General features: G+C 41.5%; 1 protein-coding gene across 1 annotated transcript in view; it reads left to right on the forward strand.

Annotated features, from left to right (window-relative positions):
- The window catches only part of MTHFD1 (methylenetetrahydrofolate dehydrogenase, cyclohydrolase and formyltetrahydrofolate synthetase 1), a 101,850-nt gene that overhangs the window by 47,946 nt on the left and 33,983 nt on the right, over positions 1 to 19,921 (forward strand). Inside the window, exons 12-15 of the mRNA XM_089687497.1 lie at positions 6,942 to 7,078; positions 8,287 to 8,333; positions 10,364 to 10,471; positions 12,438 to 12,512. Coding sequence (XP_089543623.1) covers positions 6,942 to 7,078; positions 8,287 to 8,333; positions 10,364 to 10,471; positions 12,438 to 12,512 — 367 coding nt within the window. The remainder of the gene's footprint in view (positions 1 to 6,941; positions 7,079 to 8,286; positions 8,334 to 10,363; positions 10,472 to 12,437; positions 12,513 to 19,921) is intronic.

A 19,921-nucleotide genomic window follows, 5' to 3' on the forward strand; every position in this document is an offset into this window, starting at 1 on the left:
GATTGCAACGCAGAATAGTCCGGATGGTGGATAAGCAGCCCCAAACATGTTCCAAAGACATTCAAGCTGTCCTGCAGGCTCAGGGAGCATCAGTGTCAGCGCGAACTATCCGTCGACATTTAAATGAAATGAAACGCTATGGCAGGAGACCCAGGAGGACCCCACTGCTGACACAGAGACATAAAAAAGCAAGACTACAGTTTGCCAAAATGTACTTGAGTAAGCCAAAAGCCTTCTGGGAAAACGTCTTGTGGACAGATGAGACCAAGATAGAGCTTTTCGGTAAAGCACATCATTCTACTGTTTACCGAAAACGGAATGAGGCCTACAAAGAACAAAACACAGTACCTACGGTAAAATATGGTGGAGGTTCAATGATGTTTTGGGGTTGTTTTGCTGCCTCTGGCACTGGGTGCCTTGACTGTGTGCAAGGCATCATGAAATCTGAGGATTACCAAAGGATTTTGGGTCGCACTGTAGGGCCCAGTGTCAGAAAGCTGGGTTTGCGTCCAAGATCCTGGGTCTTCCAGCAGGACAATGACCCCAAACATACGTCAAAAAGCACTCAGAAATGGATGGCAAAGAAGCGCTGGAGAGTTCTGAAGTGGCCAGCAATGAGCCCAGATCTAAATCCCATTGAACACCTGTGGAGAGATCTTAAAATTGCTGTTGGGAAAAGGTGTCCTTCCAATAAGAGAGACCTGGAGCTGTTTGCAAAGGAAGAGTGGTCCAAAATTCCGGGTGAGAGGTGTCAGAAGCTTATTGATGGTTATAGGAAGCGACTGATTTCAGTTATGTTTTCCAAAGGGTGTGCAACCAAATATTAAGTTAAGGGTGCCAATACTTTTGTCCAGCCCATTTTTGGGGTTTTGTGTGACATTATGTCATATTTGCTTTTCTGCCTCTGTTTTATATTTGTTCCAATACATACAAAGGGAATAAACATGTGTATAGCAAAACATGTGTTAATGCAATACCTTTTTTGTGTGAAATACTTGATTTTCAGGAAAAATATCAAGGGTGCCAACAATTTCGGCCATGACTGTATATATATATTAAAATTGGATTGCTGCACCTAAACTTTTATTCTTGAAAAATCACCATAGAAAAGGGTGATCCAAAAAAAAATCGGACAAAAAACATAGTGTTGAACACTATGATGTATGGTTTTGTCCATTTTTTTTTTTTTGGATCACCCTCTTGTATGGTGATTTTTCAAGAATAAAAGTTTATGTGCAGCAATCCAATTTTATATATATATCCTTTGGGAGGGCCTGATTGCCATGCAATGTGATTGATCATCATTGTGCACTCCACCCATTATATTTATATATATATATATATATATATATATATATATAATATATATATATATATATAATATAGTGTGTGTATGTGTGTGTGTGTGTGTGTATATATGTGTATATATATGTGTGTGTGTGTGTGTATATATATATATATATATATATATATATATATACACACACACTATATTATATATATATATATATATATGTATATTAAATAAACCTGTTCCTTATGCTCCATTGGATCATGGCTGTGTTTGTGATGAGTTTGCCTAAATCGCTGTCAAGTAATATAACACACCTTATCTTTCATATAATTCTACCACACTTGAGATGTAGCCTATAAACAAAGCAGTTAATGTATTATGGAGATTGGTTTCATGCAACGAAAACATAATCCATGTGAAGCATTATTGGTTACTATGCACAGCTGTACTAGATTTTGTGTGCACCAGTTTTAAGTTAGTTTCACACTTGCTGCCCGCAGTCTGCAGGATGGTTGCAGGTGTAGGAATCGCCAGTTCCTGCAACCACCCGCAGCCAAATCACACTGCTGTTATGAGAAACATTGAATTGCCATTTGTTCTGAATTGCACCCCCATGCAACTCTACCCGCAGCACGTTTTGAGGGTGTGAAACCCCAGGGAAACCACGTGGTCAAAAAGACAATGTGGTTTCCCTGCGGCTGCTTTTTAAAAAAGGCGCAAGCACTTTTTTTCTGCAGGAGATGTGGGCACAACAGCCCATTCAAATGAATGGGCTGCCATGCCTGAGCAAAAACATGGCCCGCAGTAGTGTGAACCTAGGTATATTCAAGTGAAAAACTGGGTGTTAAGACAGACAAAAAGTGCTCCAAACCACCACCAACCAGTGTGACACACTCCTTACCGAGTGTTTGGATCCCACAAAGAAATCGCCATACGCTCAAACTGCACTGTGGCTGCCCCAGTTAACACATCGCTGTCTGCAGAGTGTTCCTGAAGTGCAACTCACAATAGACATATAAAAGGAAGAAGGATACATCCCATAGTGCAGTATCTTAGATTAAAATGATCCAATTTATTAAAAACGCACTTACAGAGGTACAAGCAATGACAGCAAATGAGTACAGCATCACCCGAGGTATGATGACGTCACGTATCTGGTACCACCCAACACTTTTCTCCTACACAGACATCATCAGGGGAAGAGGCTGACATAAACCAGATTCTCTGTACAGAGGTATGGGTCTGTGTGATTGAGACCTTTATGGGTGCATTCACATCTGCGAATGCACCTTGCCTGTGATAAGATGCTAGAATCCCACCATGATTAGCTGCAAGTAGGCAACCCCATTGAAAGCAATGGGAGGCTACCATCTCTTTCAAGCACCAATCACAATGCAGACTGCCTGTGTCCATCTTCACATGTGATCGATGCATGAGCAGTTTACATGCAAGTGGTTGTGATTAGCATTGGGAGATGGCAGCCTACCATTAGCTGCCTCTTGCAGCTAATCGCAGGAACACCCACTGGGGTTCTCTCATCTAATTGCAGACCTGTGAATGCACCCTATAAACTGATACATTTACAGCACAGACTTCTATAAGGGCTAGAGCGTGTGCGAAGCAGAGGGAATTACCCAGACATTGTTGTGACATGAAGAGACCCTGGCAATTGTTGAAGAAAATATAAACCAAGAAACTCTCACTTCAAGTCCGGACACTTTTACCCCCTTCCTGCCCAGGCCAATTTTCAGCTTTCAGCGCTATCACACTTTGAATGACAATTGCGCGGTCATGCAACACTGAACCCATATGAATTTTTTAGCTTTTTTGTTGAGACAGATAAAACTTTATTTTGGTGGTATTTATTCACCGCTGGGATTTTTATTTTTCTGCTCTATAAATGAAAAAGTCCAAAAATTTTGAAAAATAGTGTTTTTCTTATAAAATTTTGCAAATAAAATAAATGTATTCAGCTATCTTTTTAGTAAAAAAAAAAAAAAAAGCAAATTAGTTTATAACCAAAAATTGTAATATTTTTTTCAAAATGTTTACGTTTTTATTTTATTAGTTTTTTTTTAACATACTGTCACCCTAGAAGTACAGTGTCACCATAGTGACACTGTACTACTTGTGGGGGTGATGAAAATTATTTTTTTTTTTTACACTCATTGCTTTTACACCCATAAAGGCTGTAAAAACAATAATTTCTCCTTCTCTCTGGCTGCATTCTTGCAGCCATTGAGAAATTCTGTGAGAGCTGTGATTGGTCACAGCTTGTCACATGGTACCATGTGACCTCTGATCATTCACAGATTTCACTAGTAGTAAGCAATGATGTCAGGAAGTGACATCTTGCTTACTACTATTCATGTATTCACTGATTGGCCAATCAGTGATCACATGATCGGGACTTCACACAGTGGTCCCGTACAGCGATCGGTGTTCTGGTACCATGTGACCTCTGATCATTCACAGATTTCACTAGTAGTAAGCAATGATGTCAGGAAGTGACATCTTGCTTACTACTATTCATGTATTCACTGATTGGCCAATCAGTGATCACATGATCGGGACTTCACACAGAGGTCCTGTACAGCGATCGGTGTTCTGTTGTGTCCTCCGGACACAACAGGCACTGGATTGCGGTGCCGCACGCTCACGGGAAGCACGCACAGGCAGGGAATGCGGGAGGACGTTTATAAACAGCCATCCGCTCCTGCACTGCTCCTGTCCGGCTGTTTATGTACATGGGCCGGACGGGAAGTGGTTAAAGTTTACAGAAATGGTGAAAAGTGTTTGTGATGTGTTTATACAGCCATCATTATTTGTCTTTGCTGAGAATTTGTAATATTTCTCTTCCTGGGTCCCAGCTCAGTAACATTCTTCTTGGGTTGGGTCCTCAGATTAAAAAGTTGAAAAACCCTGCTTCATGCTGATGGACTTGGTTATCCAGTTGTGGATCTGTTGTTCCTCTTTGGTTTTGTATTTTACTCCTTTTTTTTTTTTTTTTTTTTATGACGTGTCATCAGTGCATTCGGTTATAAGTTACAGATAAGCTAGGCGAGGGTGAAAAACAGTATTAAGTACTTTGAGCTTCCTGAAAAATACACAGGTCATTCCTCTGAACATGAAAATATTTGTGCTGCCTTTGCCCCGTATATGTATAAAGGGTATATCTACATGGTAGGACTATGCTGCTCTGTCAGATGCCTTTGGTGTCATTGATTTGATTAGATTTTCCTGGTCCACAGAAATCTTATGCTACGTCAGAATTACCTATGGAATTAAGATGGCCTTCCGGTGTACTACAACTGACGAAAAAAAACCCCCATTTTTAATGCAACATAAAATGCACCATATGTGTCTCGTGTTGTATTAGGGCAGATGCGTTGCATGTTACTGTAGTTAAGTATTGGCAGGTTTCTAAATGAATTCCACTACTATGCTCGACCCAAACTGCATGCACTACTGCAACACCTAGGAGTGAAGCCAGCCTTAAAGTGGAACTTCATTCTCTCAATCAATATGTTACTATTTTTAATCCTATTGCTGCTAGCATTACTATATAGATAGGAGTGTATATCATATTCACTTGTTTTAAACAATTTTTTTTTTTTTTACGTTTCTTCATTTTACTTCCTGGTTTCTTGCCTAGGCAAATTATGTCATACATCCCAGGATTCTTCTGGAAGAGAGGAAGGGTTTTCTCAGCTAAGCATGCTCTCCTGCTTTTATGCCTGGACTAGGGGCAGATGGATTCCAGGAAGTCAATGCTACATTTGCCCTTACTCAAGATGGCCACGGCCAGAAATTCTAGGGAGTGTTTTCCCAAGTGATTTCTCAGCAAAATAAAGCTTGGAGACGTGGATGGATGAGTTTGCTTTGAATAGAGGTGTCAGTCACCAGGTCCCGGCCGGCAATTCCCAGCCGGCACTTGGCGATTGTCAGGGAAAACTGATAGGGGAGAGACCTGTGTGTAAACAACACAGGTCTCGCTCCTGTCAGCATGGACATGCTGTTTTGTATCACAGCAGAGGGCTACAAAACAGCATGTTTCCCTAGTAAAACACAGCACATGATGTAAAACACACACAGCACACAGTTAACCCTTTGATCACTCTAGATGCGAACCCCTTCCTGCCCAGTGCCATTAGTACAGTGTCAGTGCTTTTTATTAGCACAGATCACTGTATTAGTGTCACTGGGGATGTCAGTAGCAGTTCGCGCCCAGTGTCAGAATGCCCCCCGCAGTCCCGCTATAAGTCGCTCATAGCCGCCATTACTAGTAAAAAAAATAAATATTCCAGTACATATACCGCCATTTGTAGACACTATAACTTTCACGTAAACCAATTAATTTACACGTTTTGTGTTTTTATTTAGCAAAGACGTAGCAGATTACATTTTGGCCTAAATTTATGAAGAAATTAGATTTTTTACATTTTTTTATTGGATAGGTTTTTTAGCAAAAAGTAAAAAATATTGGGGAGGGGGGGTTCAAAATTCTCGGGGTTTTTTTGTTTATAGTGCAACAAATAAAACTGCAGAGATGATAAATGACCACTGAAAGAAAGCTCTATTTGTGGGGGGGGGGAAAGGGCATACATTTAATTTATGTATAGTGTTGCATGACCGTGCAATTGTCAGTTAAAGTAACCCAGCGCTGTATCACAAAAAATGGCCTGGTCAGGGGAGGGTAAATCTTCTGGAGGACAAGTGGTTAAAAAGGAATTTAATAGGATTTTTGGTTTGTGGTGCTCAGATGCAGTGCAGTTCCACTTTAAGCAGGCTGTAGATGAGTAGTTTTTATTTTAGTTCAGTATTAATCGGTTCTTTCATCCACACAAAATGAGGTGGATAAAGGGATTTTCCAGGACAGACCCAGCGCTGTCAAATTACATTGTTCAGTGGCTGCAGACCCTGATGGACGGAACTTTTTCCAACTTGGACGTTGGAAAATGGCCACACACTGATGCCGGATAGCCACATTCTAAGGTACTGCCACACACTGATCAAAATTCGGCCAGGCCTTGCTGAACCAGCCAAATTTTGATCTGTCTTTGGCCAATTGAAGACGATCCTCTCACATTGCCATCTTTATAACTGATAGTCATATGCTGCACTCATCTACAAGTTGCTTCAGGCTCCCATTGCCTGGCATTCCTGACATTGAGCCACAGCTGTGTGAGGTTTGTGAATCACAAGAGCGGCTGAACAGAATTATACATTTTTACAAAACACTGAATATGTGCATTTTAAATTGGTATTTAGCTGTGTGCGTATAGTTTCATTGTAAGGTTTAAATTATCCAGGCTGGGCAATAAATCGCTGCCTTCAGGAATTTGGTGAATGAAACTCCCTTGTGTTTGCCTTTCACTCATAGCATTGTTAACATCAAAAGCCATAATTAATGCTATTGTCTCCATGGGCTGGACCAATACTACTATATATAATATTCCATCTGATCCATTAGGTGAGGCTCTGTTCCCTTTCTGCCCCATCATTTGTTTTGTCTGAATGTTGCAGGCTCAACGTACCTGCCTGTCATCTTGTTTGACAAATGGCTTCCCATCCAAAGGCCAGTTGGAGGCTGAAGCTCTAGTGAACATAAGTCTACTTGTCTAATAGATGTGCTTTGTCTGTACAGTATAACACCAACTCCCCTGGGAGAAGGGAAAAGCACTACCACCATTGGACTGGTCCAGGCGCTGGGAGCTCATCTGAAACTCAATGCGTTCGCTTGTGTCAGACAACCTTCTCAAGGACCAACATTCGGAATCAAAGGCAAGTGGAAAGGACATCTTCACTTCTAAACCAGCCATACATAAAGTGAAATTTGATGAGTTCAGCAGGGACTGGCCAAATGTCGATCCATTTATGGGCAGAGTGGTTGTACAACCAAAATTCCTCCCAGCTCACTTACCAGCCTGCAACAAAACCGAATTGCCTGTCTAGCAGTGGCTACATCAAGGCATCTCAGTGTACTGCAGTCATAGCTCTATATTCTGAGTTTCCCAAAGTGGAACGCAGATATCCGTGGATAAACTAAGGGCAGGTGTGCCTGGAGGGAGCCCACTGCAGCTTGCACATATATTTGCAATCTGGTCTCCTCCTCCCATGCCCGCTTCCAAGATTTCTCCAGGACATCACCTATCCTCTGGAACTCCCTACTCCAATCCATCAGACTATCACCTACTCTCCTCTCATTTAGGTGCACCCTGGAAACCCACCTCTTCAGGGAAGCTTACCCCACTCCCTGCTAATTCCCGACCTCCTCCACTCTTCCTACCACTCCATCCCCCACAGCTATCTCCTCCTGTACCACCATCCCCTCCCTCCTAGATTGTAAGCTCGAAAGAGCAGGGCCCTCGAACCCCTCGTGTATCACATTGTATTGTGTTCGTACTGTCGCATGTTCTGTCCTCCATTGTAATGTACAGCGCTGAGCGAGCTGTTGGCGCTTTATAAATACTGTATAATAATTTGCAAATGTGTGTGACTAAACTCCTCATTTTTAATGTGAACTGTTAGGATCAATTCGGTTTTTGTTGCGGGTTGGCTGGTAAGTGAGCTGGGAATTTTTATTAGTTTTTGATATGTGTTGCTCTTCCATGCGCTCCTTGCTGCAAAGGCTAGTTGTAGGTTACCATTTGTTGGTATGGTTGTACAACCGCCCTGTCAGGTTTTTGTCGCTCGATCAACACTGGTTAGTGTATTCTGATATGGTTTGGAAGTTTCCCTGTGTCAGAATACAAAAGCTCAGCAGGAGGGATTCCCACATCCACCTCGAATGTGTGGATGGGGGAATCAAGTCAATTTTTTTTTTTTTTTCCCATCCCGCTGGTTAAATGAAAAACAATGATTCCTGTATGGGCTACCTTAGTTTGATTTTAGGCAGTTTTCATAACAACTGCTTTGATACATAAGCAACTGACTCCTTCACCAGCCAGACAAAGAATGCCAATTTCTTTTTGGTTATTGCTTGTTTATAGGAGGAGCTGCAGGAGGAGGATACTCTCAAGTTATCCCCATGGAAGAGGTAAATGTCTATTGTCCACTGTGTCAGTTTTGTTTAGTAGTGTAGAGTAACATAACTGTTTGTTGCCAATGTCTAAAAAACCAGCTGCTATCAGCTACTTAACGTTGACAATCTGACCTTTGTGATAAAATTGTCAATATGTTCAGAAAATTGGCCTCAATTCAGAATATGAGCAGCTTTTCTGAAAACTGTTTATCCTTCCCGTTGTTTGTGCTGGTGATATAACCAGTTTTGCACAGATCATCATCAGACATCTATACTCATCTAAGTGGATGCAGCATCGGTCTCCCACCGCCTCTGAGACCGAGAAATCAAAGACTTGATCGCTCAGTTCACAGTCTTCAGTGAGCAGAGAGCCAGTGATTGTCATTCACTTCTCTGTTGTCTGCCCCTCCAGCTCTCACTAGTGCACTGGGTTGTGGAGGAGGTGGGAGCAACTAGCTCCACTCAACAGCGTGCAGAGGGGCTGAGCCAGCTGCCGGTCCAGGCATCTGGATGAATCCCGACATTAAAGTCGGGTTCTCTCCGGAGTATGGATCAGGTGAATGACTTGACAGCCGACAGCTGCTAAATCTGGGTCACAGGAGTGCAGAACTAAGTGCACTTCTGTGACCCACAAGAGAAGTAGGCCCAAAAGAGCTTTGGCCCTACTTCTCCTTTAAATCCAACCTCTTTTAGTTTTTGTAGTCTTAAACACAAGGCTAGCCGATTATCATAAAAGTCTGAAAAATTATATTGCACAAAAAAAAGCATCCTGTCTGTGTCTTGCTGAATCCTTATGTGCTGTAACAGCAGCCAATTAGAATGTACTCTTCTAAAGGTAGAGCAGTTCATGAGTGATTTTGATTGGTTGACTGCAAATAAGAATTTGCCTCATGTTCTGTTATTGGAATGTAGTGATGTTGGAGTTGTTTATAGGTTACTATAAGTCATCGCCAAGGTCTGATTTTTTTCACATTTCAAAAAATTTCAACTTTAGGCATAAATGGGTTAAAGTGTATTTAAAAATAAACAACTTTTCTTCTTTGCTCTCTTTTACGCTGTTATTTTTTTTTTTAAGCATGTTGGTATATCTATTCGATAAATGCAAAACAAAATCTGTTGATCCAGCCCAAAGTCCAGTGAGCTGATATCTTCCTGTAAGGAGATGACAACCTCAAACATTATCATTCCTGTTGGAATTCTCTAAAGCAAGCCATAGATGGATCAAAGCCATCGATGGACAGGCTGCTTGTACTAAAGTCGATTCATCAATTGGCTTCAATACAACCAGCCCGTCAGATTTGTTTCATGCGATCACTGCAAGCGGCTGTATCTGCCAGCAGTTGACATTGTTTTCTGCTGGCAGGGAAGGCACCCCGTGAGCAGAACAAAATTGATGGGGAAATTGGCAGCAATGGGTTTAATGGAAAAATAAACCTGATTCCCTATCCACAGATTCAGAGTGAATAGGGAAATCACTTCCTCTGAGCCTTTGTATTCTGGCAGCGGGGTGGCTTCCTCATCAGAATACTCTAGTCAGCACTGCTGGCTATAGCCAGGGCTGCTGATCATGTGGAAATTTTCCAACAGGCTTCGGTATCACCAGCCTGCCCATACATGGATCAAAATTCAGCCAGGCCCTGCTGTCTTGGACCAATTTTGATCCATTTATGGCCGGCTTAAAAAAACGACTCTCTGCTCTGTTATAGCAATAGAGAGAGGAAGAAGTGTTCTGGAGTCCCAGCATACTTCCTGTCCTGGGATGACAACACTTTTACATAGATATAGTATTGTGAGTGAGTGTTGTCACCCTAGGACAGAAAGTGTGTTACTGGCAGGATCACCATTTCACAATAAAGGAAAAAAAAAAAAAGAGATACAGCCACTACATCTAAGGATTGGCAAGCTGCAGTATATTACAGTTTTTTTCTTGGGCTTAGATACACTTAAAGAATAAGAACTATTTATCTGCTAGGTGTAGATAATATTGGTTTGGTCCAAACCTTGTCTCATCTCACACTCATTAAATGTATCTTGTTTTTTTCCAGTTTAACCTGCATCTTACAGGGGACATTCACGCCATCACCGCAGCTAACAATCTGGTGGCTGCTGCTATTGACGCACGTATCTTTCATGAGTTGACGCAGTCCGACAAGGTGAGAACCCATTTCAAGTTTGTTTCTGAAGCAATTAAAAATCCCCACGCATCTTATTCCCAAGATTTCTCCTTGACAACCCACCGTACTTTAACATTCTTCATAACATTAATAAAGTGATTGAGGCGCAGTCAGTAGCAGGAAGATTGAGAGCGCTGAGCCGTGTACATCAATCATCCAATTATCCATGACCCAGGAGTTTTAAACAGTGACTAAATGAGTTATCTGTGACTGTGCTGTACAGATGAGGCCATATAAGGTGACTTTGTGGCCGATTTCAAGCAGCATTACAAAAAAAGTCCTGCGGTGCTGTACAATTTGGCCACTCCCATTATGTATATGGCAGACGTAGAGTGCTGCTCAACCACTTGCCCTCCAGAGGATTTACCCCCTTTCCTGGCCTGGCCATTTTATGCTATACGACGCTGTGTTACCTTAACTACGCGGTCTTGCAAATCTGCACCCAAATGAAATTTTATGTCCTTTTTTTCACACGAGTGGAGCTTTCGTCCGGTGGTATTTGATCGCCTCTGCGGTTTTATTTTTTGCACTATAAACAAAAAAAGACCGCCAATTTAGGGAAAAAAGCAATATTTGCTATAAAACATATCCAGTAAAAAATTTTAAAAATCTAATTTCGTCATGAATTTAGGCAAAAAATGATCCTGCTACATGTCTTTGCTGAAAAAAAAAATCCCATTACGTGTAAATTAATTGGTTTACGTAAAAGTTATAGCATTTACAAATGGCGGTATAGTTACTGGAATTTTTTTTAATTTATTTATTTTTTTATACTAATAATGGCGGCGATCAGCGACTTATTGCAAGACTGTGGCGGGCATTCTGACCCTGGGGGGGGGAATGACTAACTGTCACTGACATCCCCAGTGACACTAATACAGTAATCAGTGCTAATAAAAAGCACTGACACTGTACTAATGACACTGGGCAAAGAGGGGTTAACATCTGGGGCGATCAAAGGGTTAACTGTGCTGTGTTTTACTGTGTAAGCACCATGGGCGGACTGACAACTCATGGGGCCCCCGGGCAATAGGGGATCATGGGGCCCCTGTGTCCTTGCCCAAACTCAAAAAAGCCTATAAAAAAGTACCAGGGGCATATCATGGGGCCCCCTACTGACCCCGGGACCCCGAGTTTCCAAATGGTCAGTCCGCCCCTGGTAAGCACTCTGCTTTGTATTGCTCTGCTGTGCAGAGCAATACAAAGCAGAATGCTGGAGCTGCAGATCTGTGTTGTTTACATACAGACCTATCCCCCGTCGGTGTTCCTTGGCTGTCACCGGGTGCCGGCGGGGAATCTCCAGCCGGGACCTGGTGATTGACAGTTGTAGCCGCCAATGGCGGCGCGGGTATGGTCAGAAATACAAAATCATGTGTGTTTATATACGTGATTTTGCACAGCCCTGCCGCCCTGTAGCAGTAGTTCTGCTATAGGGCGGTCAGGAAGTGGTTAACAGGTCGTCTGAGCCCCAGCTGGATGCACTGGTCTGTTTTATTTCCAGCTTTGTACTGTGCTGAGCTGAACAGCTAAAGCACATAACCACAGTGGGACTGCTGCCTTCCCACATAATAGCTAGCAGGGTAGATGATGCAGTTTTATTGAGGGCAGCACAGTGCAGGAAAACTTTAAGTGGCCTCTTAAAGCGGGAAACCCAAAAAGGAATGTTCCACCCTTCCACCTTTTCTTCCCACCTCCAAACATTGGAAGTGGGTACCTAGAATTTACAGGTGAGCGGGAGTTCGCCCCCATCTCCTCTTTCCCCACAACTATCTGGGGCACGTCACAGGTCAGTATTTATGGATCTCATGGAAGTATTTACACAGATTCTGTACGCTCTTGCATGCTGTACTGCCCCTTACAGCCATGTGCATGTTCCCCCTTGGCATTAACTGCAAAGACTTCATCTTCCTGCCTGCATCTCTAACACAATCCAGTTGTCTTTTAGGCCCTTTACAGCCGCCTAGTCCCATCCAACAATGGAGTACGCAGATTTTCAGACATACAGATGCGGAGGCTTAAGGTAAGGCTGTTCTGTATGAAATCCGTCGGGGGCAAAGGATGAAGTGGCTGCAGGAATCTATTCCTGTGAGAGTATTTGCCCAGTAGAGGGATGTGTTTTAGTCCCTTGCAATCACCTTTAATATGCCAGGGTTGACATGGTACTGGGATTATAAACTGACTTGCACTGATTTTCCTGTAAGCTATTTTAGTTAAGGTCCTCTCTTTTGCTTCATTGATGTTACATTATACTTAGGGGTTGATTTACTAAAGGCAGATAGACTGTGCACTCCGCAAGCGCAGATGCTCCAGAGCTTAGTAAACTAGAAAAGCTACAATTTCTGGGGAAATTGTGTGAAGTGTTCTTGCCTCCACCAGTAGTCTACAACTGGAGTGGGCAGAGTAAATGGGTGGAGTGGCTTGAGTAACTGTGAAAAGGTCTGAAATATTAAAAATGAAGGCACAGTCGCAGTTTAGAAATTGCCCTTCAAATTTGAAGTGGCTAGAGTGCAGTTTCAATGAATGTCAATGGGTGGTGTGAGTTGCAAACAAATGGTCATATTGTGAAAACTATCAGGACTATGGCTTAGCCGTGGACATTTTTAGTGGCAGCAGGGATAGCTGAACGTTTTGATATAAGATTTGTGTAGGTGGGCTTGAAAATGAGGGAGTGATGGCAGTTTAGAAATCATGTCCAGATTTTTCAGCTCACACTCTAGCGTTTGTCAGCTCCCACTCTAGTTTTGAACATTCCGCCATTCATTCCTATGGGACCAATTTCACCACAAAAACGCTGATATTTCGTGAACCATTCGGCGAAACGTTCCACAAAGTAATAGCACACCAATCGGGAACAGTCCGCACGTTTCGGTATATTACTGTCTATGTAGTGTAAATACTATGGGAGGAGTTAGGGTGGTAAATTTGGCTATAATAATAAGAATATATATGTGAGATAACAGTAAGTATGCAAGAACACTTAATGAGCAGAAGCTCCGCTGACTTCCATCATCCAATCATGTGCAAGCAAAAATGCAGGTTTTTTTTTTCTTATATATTTCCTTGCACATGTTAGGTAATACTTTGCAAAGTGGAGCTTTACCTGATTTCCTAAAGTTTGGAGAAACTTAACTTGCAGAGTGGAATTGCACTTGTCTATTGGCCTTTAGTAAATCAACCTCTTTGTTTTGTAATCACTTGAGATTGAAAAGCATTATGGAATACAAAGAAATCATGTCTGCAGTTTTTCTGCGTCTTTCTTTGGAAATGAGGGTTAAACGTTCTGCTTTTTCTTTTCCATAAAACTTTTTATTAAGTTTAACAGCATAATACAAGTATCAATAAGATATAGAAAAAGAAAAGACAAGAAGAAATCAATGGCATCTAGCAGGTATCGCAATATCACAAATATATGTATCAAATAGCAGGTATGTTTTCCATTATAAAGTGGAGTAAGAAAAGAGGGAAGGACAGCATGTTCTTAATTAAAGGTCAGGAAATGGGTTAGTGATATCTGTGGAACCAGTCCGACAGCAGCTGACAACAAAATCCAGAAGTTTTTTACAGCTTGTCTGAGCGTTCAGAAAGGTGGTGGAGAGTTGGAGTTGCACTCTGCAGAGTTCAGTGAGAGCTGATTGAAAGGAAGGTACACACCCTCTTTCACACAGCACACAGTAACAGACCTGAGGCTGTCAATCACAGGCTGTGTGCTAAATCTCTTTCCCCTGTCACCTTTTTTCTCTTTCTGTCAGGAAAAATGTGTCAGAAATGTGCAGATAGCAGAGGAAAAGGCAGCAGACAGAAATTACACTTAGTGCTCTGGACTAAGACAAGTACGCATTATAGAGGGATATGCTTTATTCATATTTCATGTCTGAGGTTTACAACTACTTTAACAAGTGGCCTACCAGCACTAGGTGTGAGGGCCCACTGTACTCCAGACCTCTGATCAGGGCTGCATGCTTAGTGACAGCGGCTAGAGCAGGCTTTAGCCTTGAAACTGCCAGCAGTCAGTGACTGCAATGATCAGCTTCTGAGTAGGGGCACTGTAAAGCAGCACTCACTAGCAGAACACTGTAAACATGTGCAATGTCATGGCCCTTCCTCTTAGTTCTGCCTTCCCTGCAGCCAGTAAGAGATCACTATTAAAAGTGATTTGTTGTTGCAGGACTGTATTGGGAGCTTGATCAGGTCTCCAGTGACCAGATCCAAAGCTACCATGAAAAGAAAGTTAATAGAAAAAAAAATTATTGAAATGCAAAAATTATTTGCAAATGTAAAAAAAAAGGCTGTTAATAAAAAGGCTGTTAATTAAAAATATTTTAAAAAAATATATCGATGCATTCCCCACTAAAAACCAAGGTCTTTAGATGTTCTGGAGTGACGTGTGTTTACTGCATTTTGTTGCAAACCCAACTTGATCTTATCTAAGGTGCAATGTGGTACTGTGCATTAAATCGGTAGTAAACCGCAAGAAAAGAAAAAAAAAAAAAGTCCCTTGCAAGGTAATGTCACAATGTGCTAATACGCATCGCATACTAGCACATATTGTAAAACTTACCCTAAAACAAAGCCCTCCAGCGGCGCAGTCACCCCTACAGAGGCTTCCATGTTCACCTGGTTCTTCCGGGTTTGTGATCTCTAGCCGTCTGACAGGCTGGGCCGCGATGACGTCACTCCCGTGCCGAGCCATGGCACACAGATCTGAAGGAACGGCACGGGTATGCCATTTCTTCAAAGCGCATGCATTGGCTTTAGAGAGAATATCTCCTAGACCAGGGGTAGGCAACCTGCGGCTCTCTATCTGTTGTGGAACTACATTTCCCATGAGACATTGCAAAATTGACAGTTACAGCTATGACTTGCAGAGGCATGATGGAACTTGTAGTCCTGCAACAGCTGGAGAGCCGCTGGTTGCCTACCCCTGTCCTAGACGGTGCACATTTCGGAGATATTCACTTTACCTATAGCTAAGCTTTATTTTAAGCTTACCTGTAGGTAGAATTAAAAAAAAAAAGGGTTTACTACCACTTTAAAGCAGCCCTTTTTTTTTTCTAACTTTAATGGGGTCAGTTTACAGTTAAACTTGATTGTTTGTACATTTAGGTGACTTTAATGTTGATCATTTGACATGGTGTATACATTTTTCATATCTGCGTATACATTTTTATTGTATGTTCATTTAGGTTGTGATTGGTTTACTTTAATAAATGATTGCCAAGAGTATATTTTCCCTTGGAAAACATGTTCCTTGCTCCATATTTATGCTGTTGCTATTTCTGAACAGTTTGTTTTGTCATTTGCCTTTCTAGGAACCTGTTTTTTTGGCGTATTCTCAATCTATACAATATGGTCTTATTTTCTAGTGAAGTTGGCTTTGGATCACTGTTTTCCTGCTGTGAATGTTAATGAGAACAACCTAAAATAGTCTTACAGGCTTGAGAGACAGGAATGATATGATACATGAAAGATGATAAATAGTGAATAATTGTCAGGGAGCAAAGCGCTGTCTGATGGTTATCTAACGGCTCATGGCCTTTCTGAAGCAGAAGGGAGGAGAGCATACATCTACAAAAGCAGATGTATAGTTGATAAAAATTTGCCCATTGGTTCCCACTGCTGTCAGTCAAATCGTCTGATGAGGGAGCAGGGGGGCGGAGCCAAGCCCTGCTGTCTGTGTCAGGTTCAGGATCAAGCACACAGGTGTACCAGGATAGGAAGCAGCTTTTTACGGTGGCACACTGAGTAGAGGAGGACCGAGGAGCGCCGGCGGGGGACCCGAGAAAAGGAGGTTTGGAGCTGCTTCGTGCAATTCCTTTGTATAGAGAAAGTAAGTATAAACCTTTTTGTTATTTAAAAAGAATAAAATGTAACACTTTACAATCCCTTTTAAAGGTTATAAAGATAAACTAATTTGTCAGACATAATCACCCTCTTACCTGTTAATTAAGACCTGAGAGGATGGAAACTATCATCTACTGTATCCCAGCAATCACCCAACTGTTGGAGGTACAAGATGAAGCCCACAAGCAAACGATTTGTGAAAGAAATTGTGAGAATGGACTTTCTCGGCACAGAAACGCGGCCGAGTTTCTGTGGCTAGAAAAAAGTCCATTCTCACAATTTTTTTCACAAATGGTCTATATTTGGACATGGCATTTTTGTATCTATCGGGTGTGACCTTATATCAACTGAGGGTCACCTCACCTTTCTATTACACAAGCAAACTAAATTAGAGCCTTTCCCTTGCAGTGCCACCCTAGTGGCAAAAATGCATATTTTTCTTGTTTGAGAACTGCATTGCAAAGTACAGTGTTACTTGAATTGTATTCCAGTATTTGCTTGACTTCAGCTGAAAGAATTTGCAATAGTTTAGGACTTTACCTAAAGTCTCATAAATCTTTCATTAAGGTCTTCATGGTATTTAGTTTGAATACCATGTCATAAATGTATTATTCATCATTGTAAAAGAACATATTTCACACTTTTCTTTTTTTTTTTTTTGTAAATTTTTCCAGAAGAGAACAAAAAACGGCTTTGGAAAAAACTTTTCCCAATTACGTTTTTTTTCCAGGCCCTCCCATCTTTAATTTCGCGAGCCTCCAAATTTCTGGTCCCATACCAATCCTGAGTAAACTGTAAATCTGTTTCCCCCCTTTCACCAGATCACCCCAGAACCCCTCACCCTGCATGGGTGAGAAACCCTGAGTCCTGTCTCGTTTCCCCCCTTAAAGGGACCACAACCCAAATAATGGGGTAACATACCTGCCGTTCAGGACTCATCTCTGGTGTCATATACAATATACACTCACCGGCCACATTATTAACTACACCTGTTTAATTGCTTGATAACACAAATTGCTAATCTGCCAATCACTTGGCAGCAACTTAGTGCATTTAGGTATGTAGAGGTGGTGAAGACGACTTGCTGAAGTTCAAACCGAGCATCAGAATAGGGAAGAAAAGGGATTTAAGTGACTTTGAACGTGGCATGGTTGGTGCCAGACGGTTGGTCTGAGTATTTATGAAACTGTTGATCTACTGGGATTTTCACAAACAACCATCTCCAGGAAAATCAAGACTCATCAGACCAGGCAACGTTTTTCCAATCTTCTATTGTCCAATTTTGGTGAGCCTGTGTGAATTGTAGCCTATGTTTCCTGTTCTTAGCTGACAGAAGTGGCACCCTGTGTGGTCTTCTGCTGCTGTAACTCATCTGCTTCAAGGTTGGACATGTGCTTTCAGAGATGGCATTCTACATATCTTGGTTGTAACAAGTGGTTATTTGAGTTACTGGTAAATATTAGTCCTCTCCTGCACCCAGGACAATAAACTAACAATGTGACTATGAATGCCTATAATATCAATAACTCAAATCCAATGTGCTCCTACTATAAAGCAGAATTACATAATCCAAAGAAAATATTCACAAAATAATCAAAAGAATAAATAAATACCCGACACAAAATTAAGAGGCTGCAGCTCATATAGGGGTGGTGACCCCCACAAAATGTATATTAAAAATATTATATATGCGCCCCATGTGCTCTCCTTACAAAACTCACCAACAAATATAAATAAATATCAACATAGTCCTTTGTGACTTGTATACTGGTGAGATCTATAGCTTCCATGTAATAAAGTTCTCTTCATGCAGTCTCCATGCACTGTGATCCCCACCAGTGGTCCCACACCGACTCCTGTGGACTCTAATAATAAAACAAGAGTCAAACTCGCTTTGGTAGAGGAGAATATATGGCTCTGCTGTGACTTGTAGTCCGCCCTCTATGCGGCTGCACTGGCCTGTTTCAATCTATCAGCTGTTGCAGTTCAGTACTCATACATGAGGAATGGAGGAGACAGGCCACATAGTGTAATGCCGTTTATTAAAATCCAAAAGATAAAATATATATTGCATTTACAATCATAAAGTATTCACAAGCATCACAACCAGGTGTGCGCTCCACTAGGCAGCAATGACGTCACCACGGTCCGTACTGATACGTTTCGCCCCTCCCACTGGGCGTCTTCAGAGGTAAAACTCAGGTAAGATGGAAGCTATAAATCTCAGCAGTATGCAAGTCACAAGAGACTATGTTGATATTTATTTATGTTTGTTGGTTATTGTATGGAGAGCATGGGGCAGCGCACATATATGTGTGTGTGTGTAACTCAAATATATCATAAAAAAATAAATAATTTATATACACACACACATGCACATATATATATGTGTGTGTATATAAATTTTTTTTTTATGATATATTTGAGTTACTGTTGCCTTTCTATCATCTGGAACCAGTATGCCCATTCTCCTCTGACATCAACAAGGCATTTTCGTCCACACAACTGCCGCTCACTGGATATTTTCTCTTTTTCGGACCATTCTCTGTACTCCCTAGAGATGGTTTAGCGTGACAATCTACATGCCTAAATGCATTGAGTTGCTGCCATGTGATTGGCTGATTACCAAGCAATTGAACAGGTGTACCTAATAAAGTGGCCGGTGAGTGTATATAGCTCGATGGTAAGCTGGAGTTGGGCTTTAGTAGTTGATTGCCATTTCCGGATTGTGTTATTGTGACGGGACAGACAGATGAAAGCATGACAACACATAGTAGCCATGCGTGTGATAGCACTTCCTTTACTCCTGTGTAGACAGAGGGTGTCCTGTGATGTAGAAATCTCCATAGCAACATCCAAGATTGCTTGTTTTTCCCATAAATGGGTATTTGTGTTGCGTGGAGTATCAATAGGTGGTGATGACTAAGAATTATGCTAGGGATTTTATAACAGTTTGTTATACAAGGTAAATGCTAGATTAAGCCTACGTTGTTCTAAAACAAAGCAGTGCTAGATAGATGTGAGATGCATAACTAGAAAAGTAAAGTATTTGTAGAAACTGGTATTCATTGTACATTAATGGTGATTTTTAGGAAATGCTTCTTTGTCTAAAGGCCACCTCTGACCTGGGCTGTGATCACCGGTGAACTTTCAAGAAATAAAAAGAAATCACCCAAGATAGATTTTCATGGTTGACTGCTATTGCTACCCCAAGAGGACTGATATCATGGGGCTGATGGGGGGGTGCACAGGCCATGCTCGAGCAGGCTTACCTAGAGTGACTGTTCATGTTTGTACTGTACTAATTTAGTAGCAATTTGCTACTAATTTTTTTTTTTGTTTATTTCCATTTAATGTCTATGGGAACTTTACAGCAGACCCTTAATGTGACGTGCACAAGCATGGCCGTTCATCCTATCGATCTGATAACTTTAATAAATTGGATGTATGAAATGGTCATTCTGTTCAATACACATGATGAATTTAGTGTATGGCTAACAATGTTTTCAATACTCTGAATGAGATCTTCTCTCAATAAACTATTGGAAAGAGTCTATGACAAAACATAACTGTGAATTAATCAAGAAA

The sequence above is a fragment of the Staurois parvus genome, unplaced genomic scaffold (genome assembly GCF_062004578.1).
Source record: "Staurois parvus isolate SC_StPar_1 unplaced genomic scaffold, SC_StPar_1.0 ptg000426l, whole genome shotgun sequence".
In the NCBI taxonomy this organism is placed as follows: Eukaryota; Metazoa; Chordata; class Amphibia; order Anura; family Ranidae; genus Staurois; species Staurois parvus.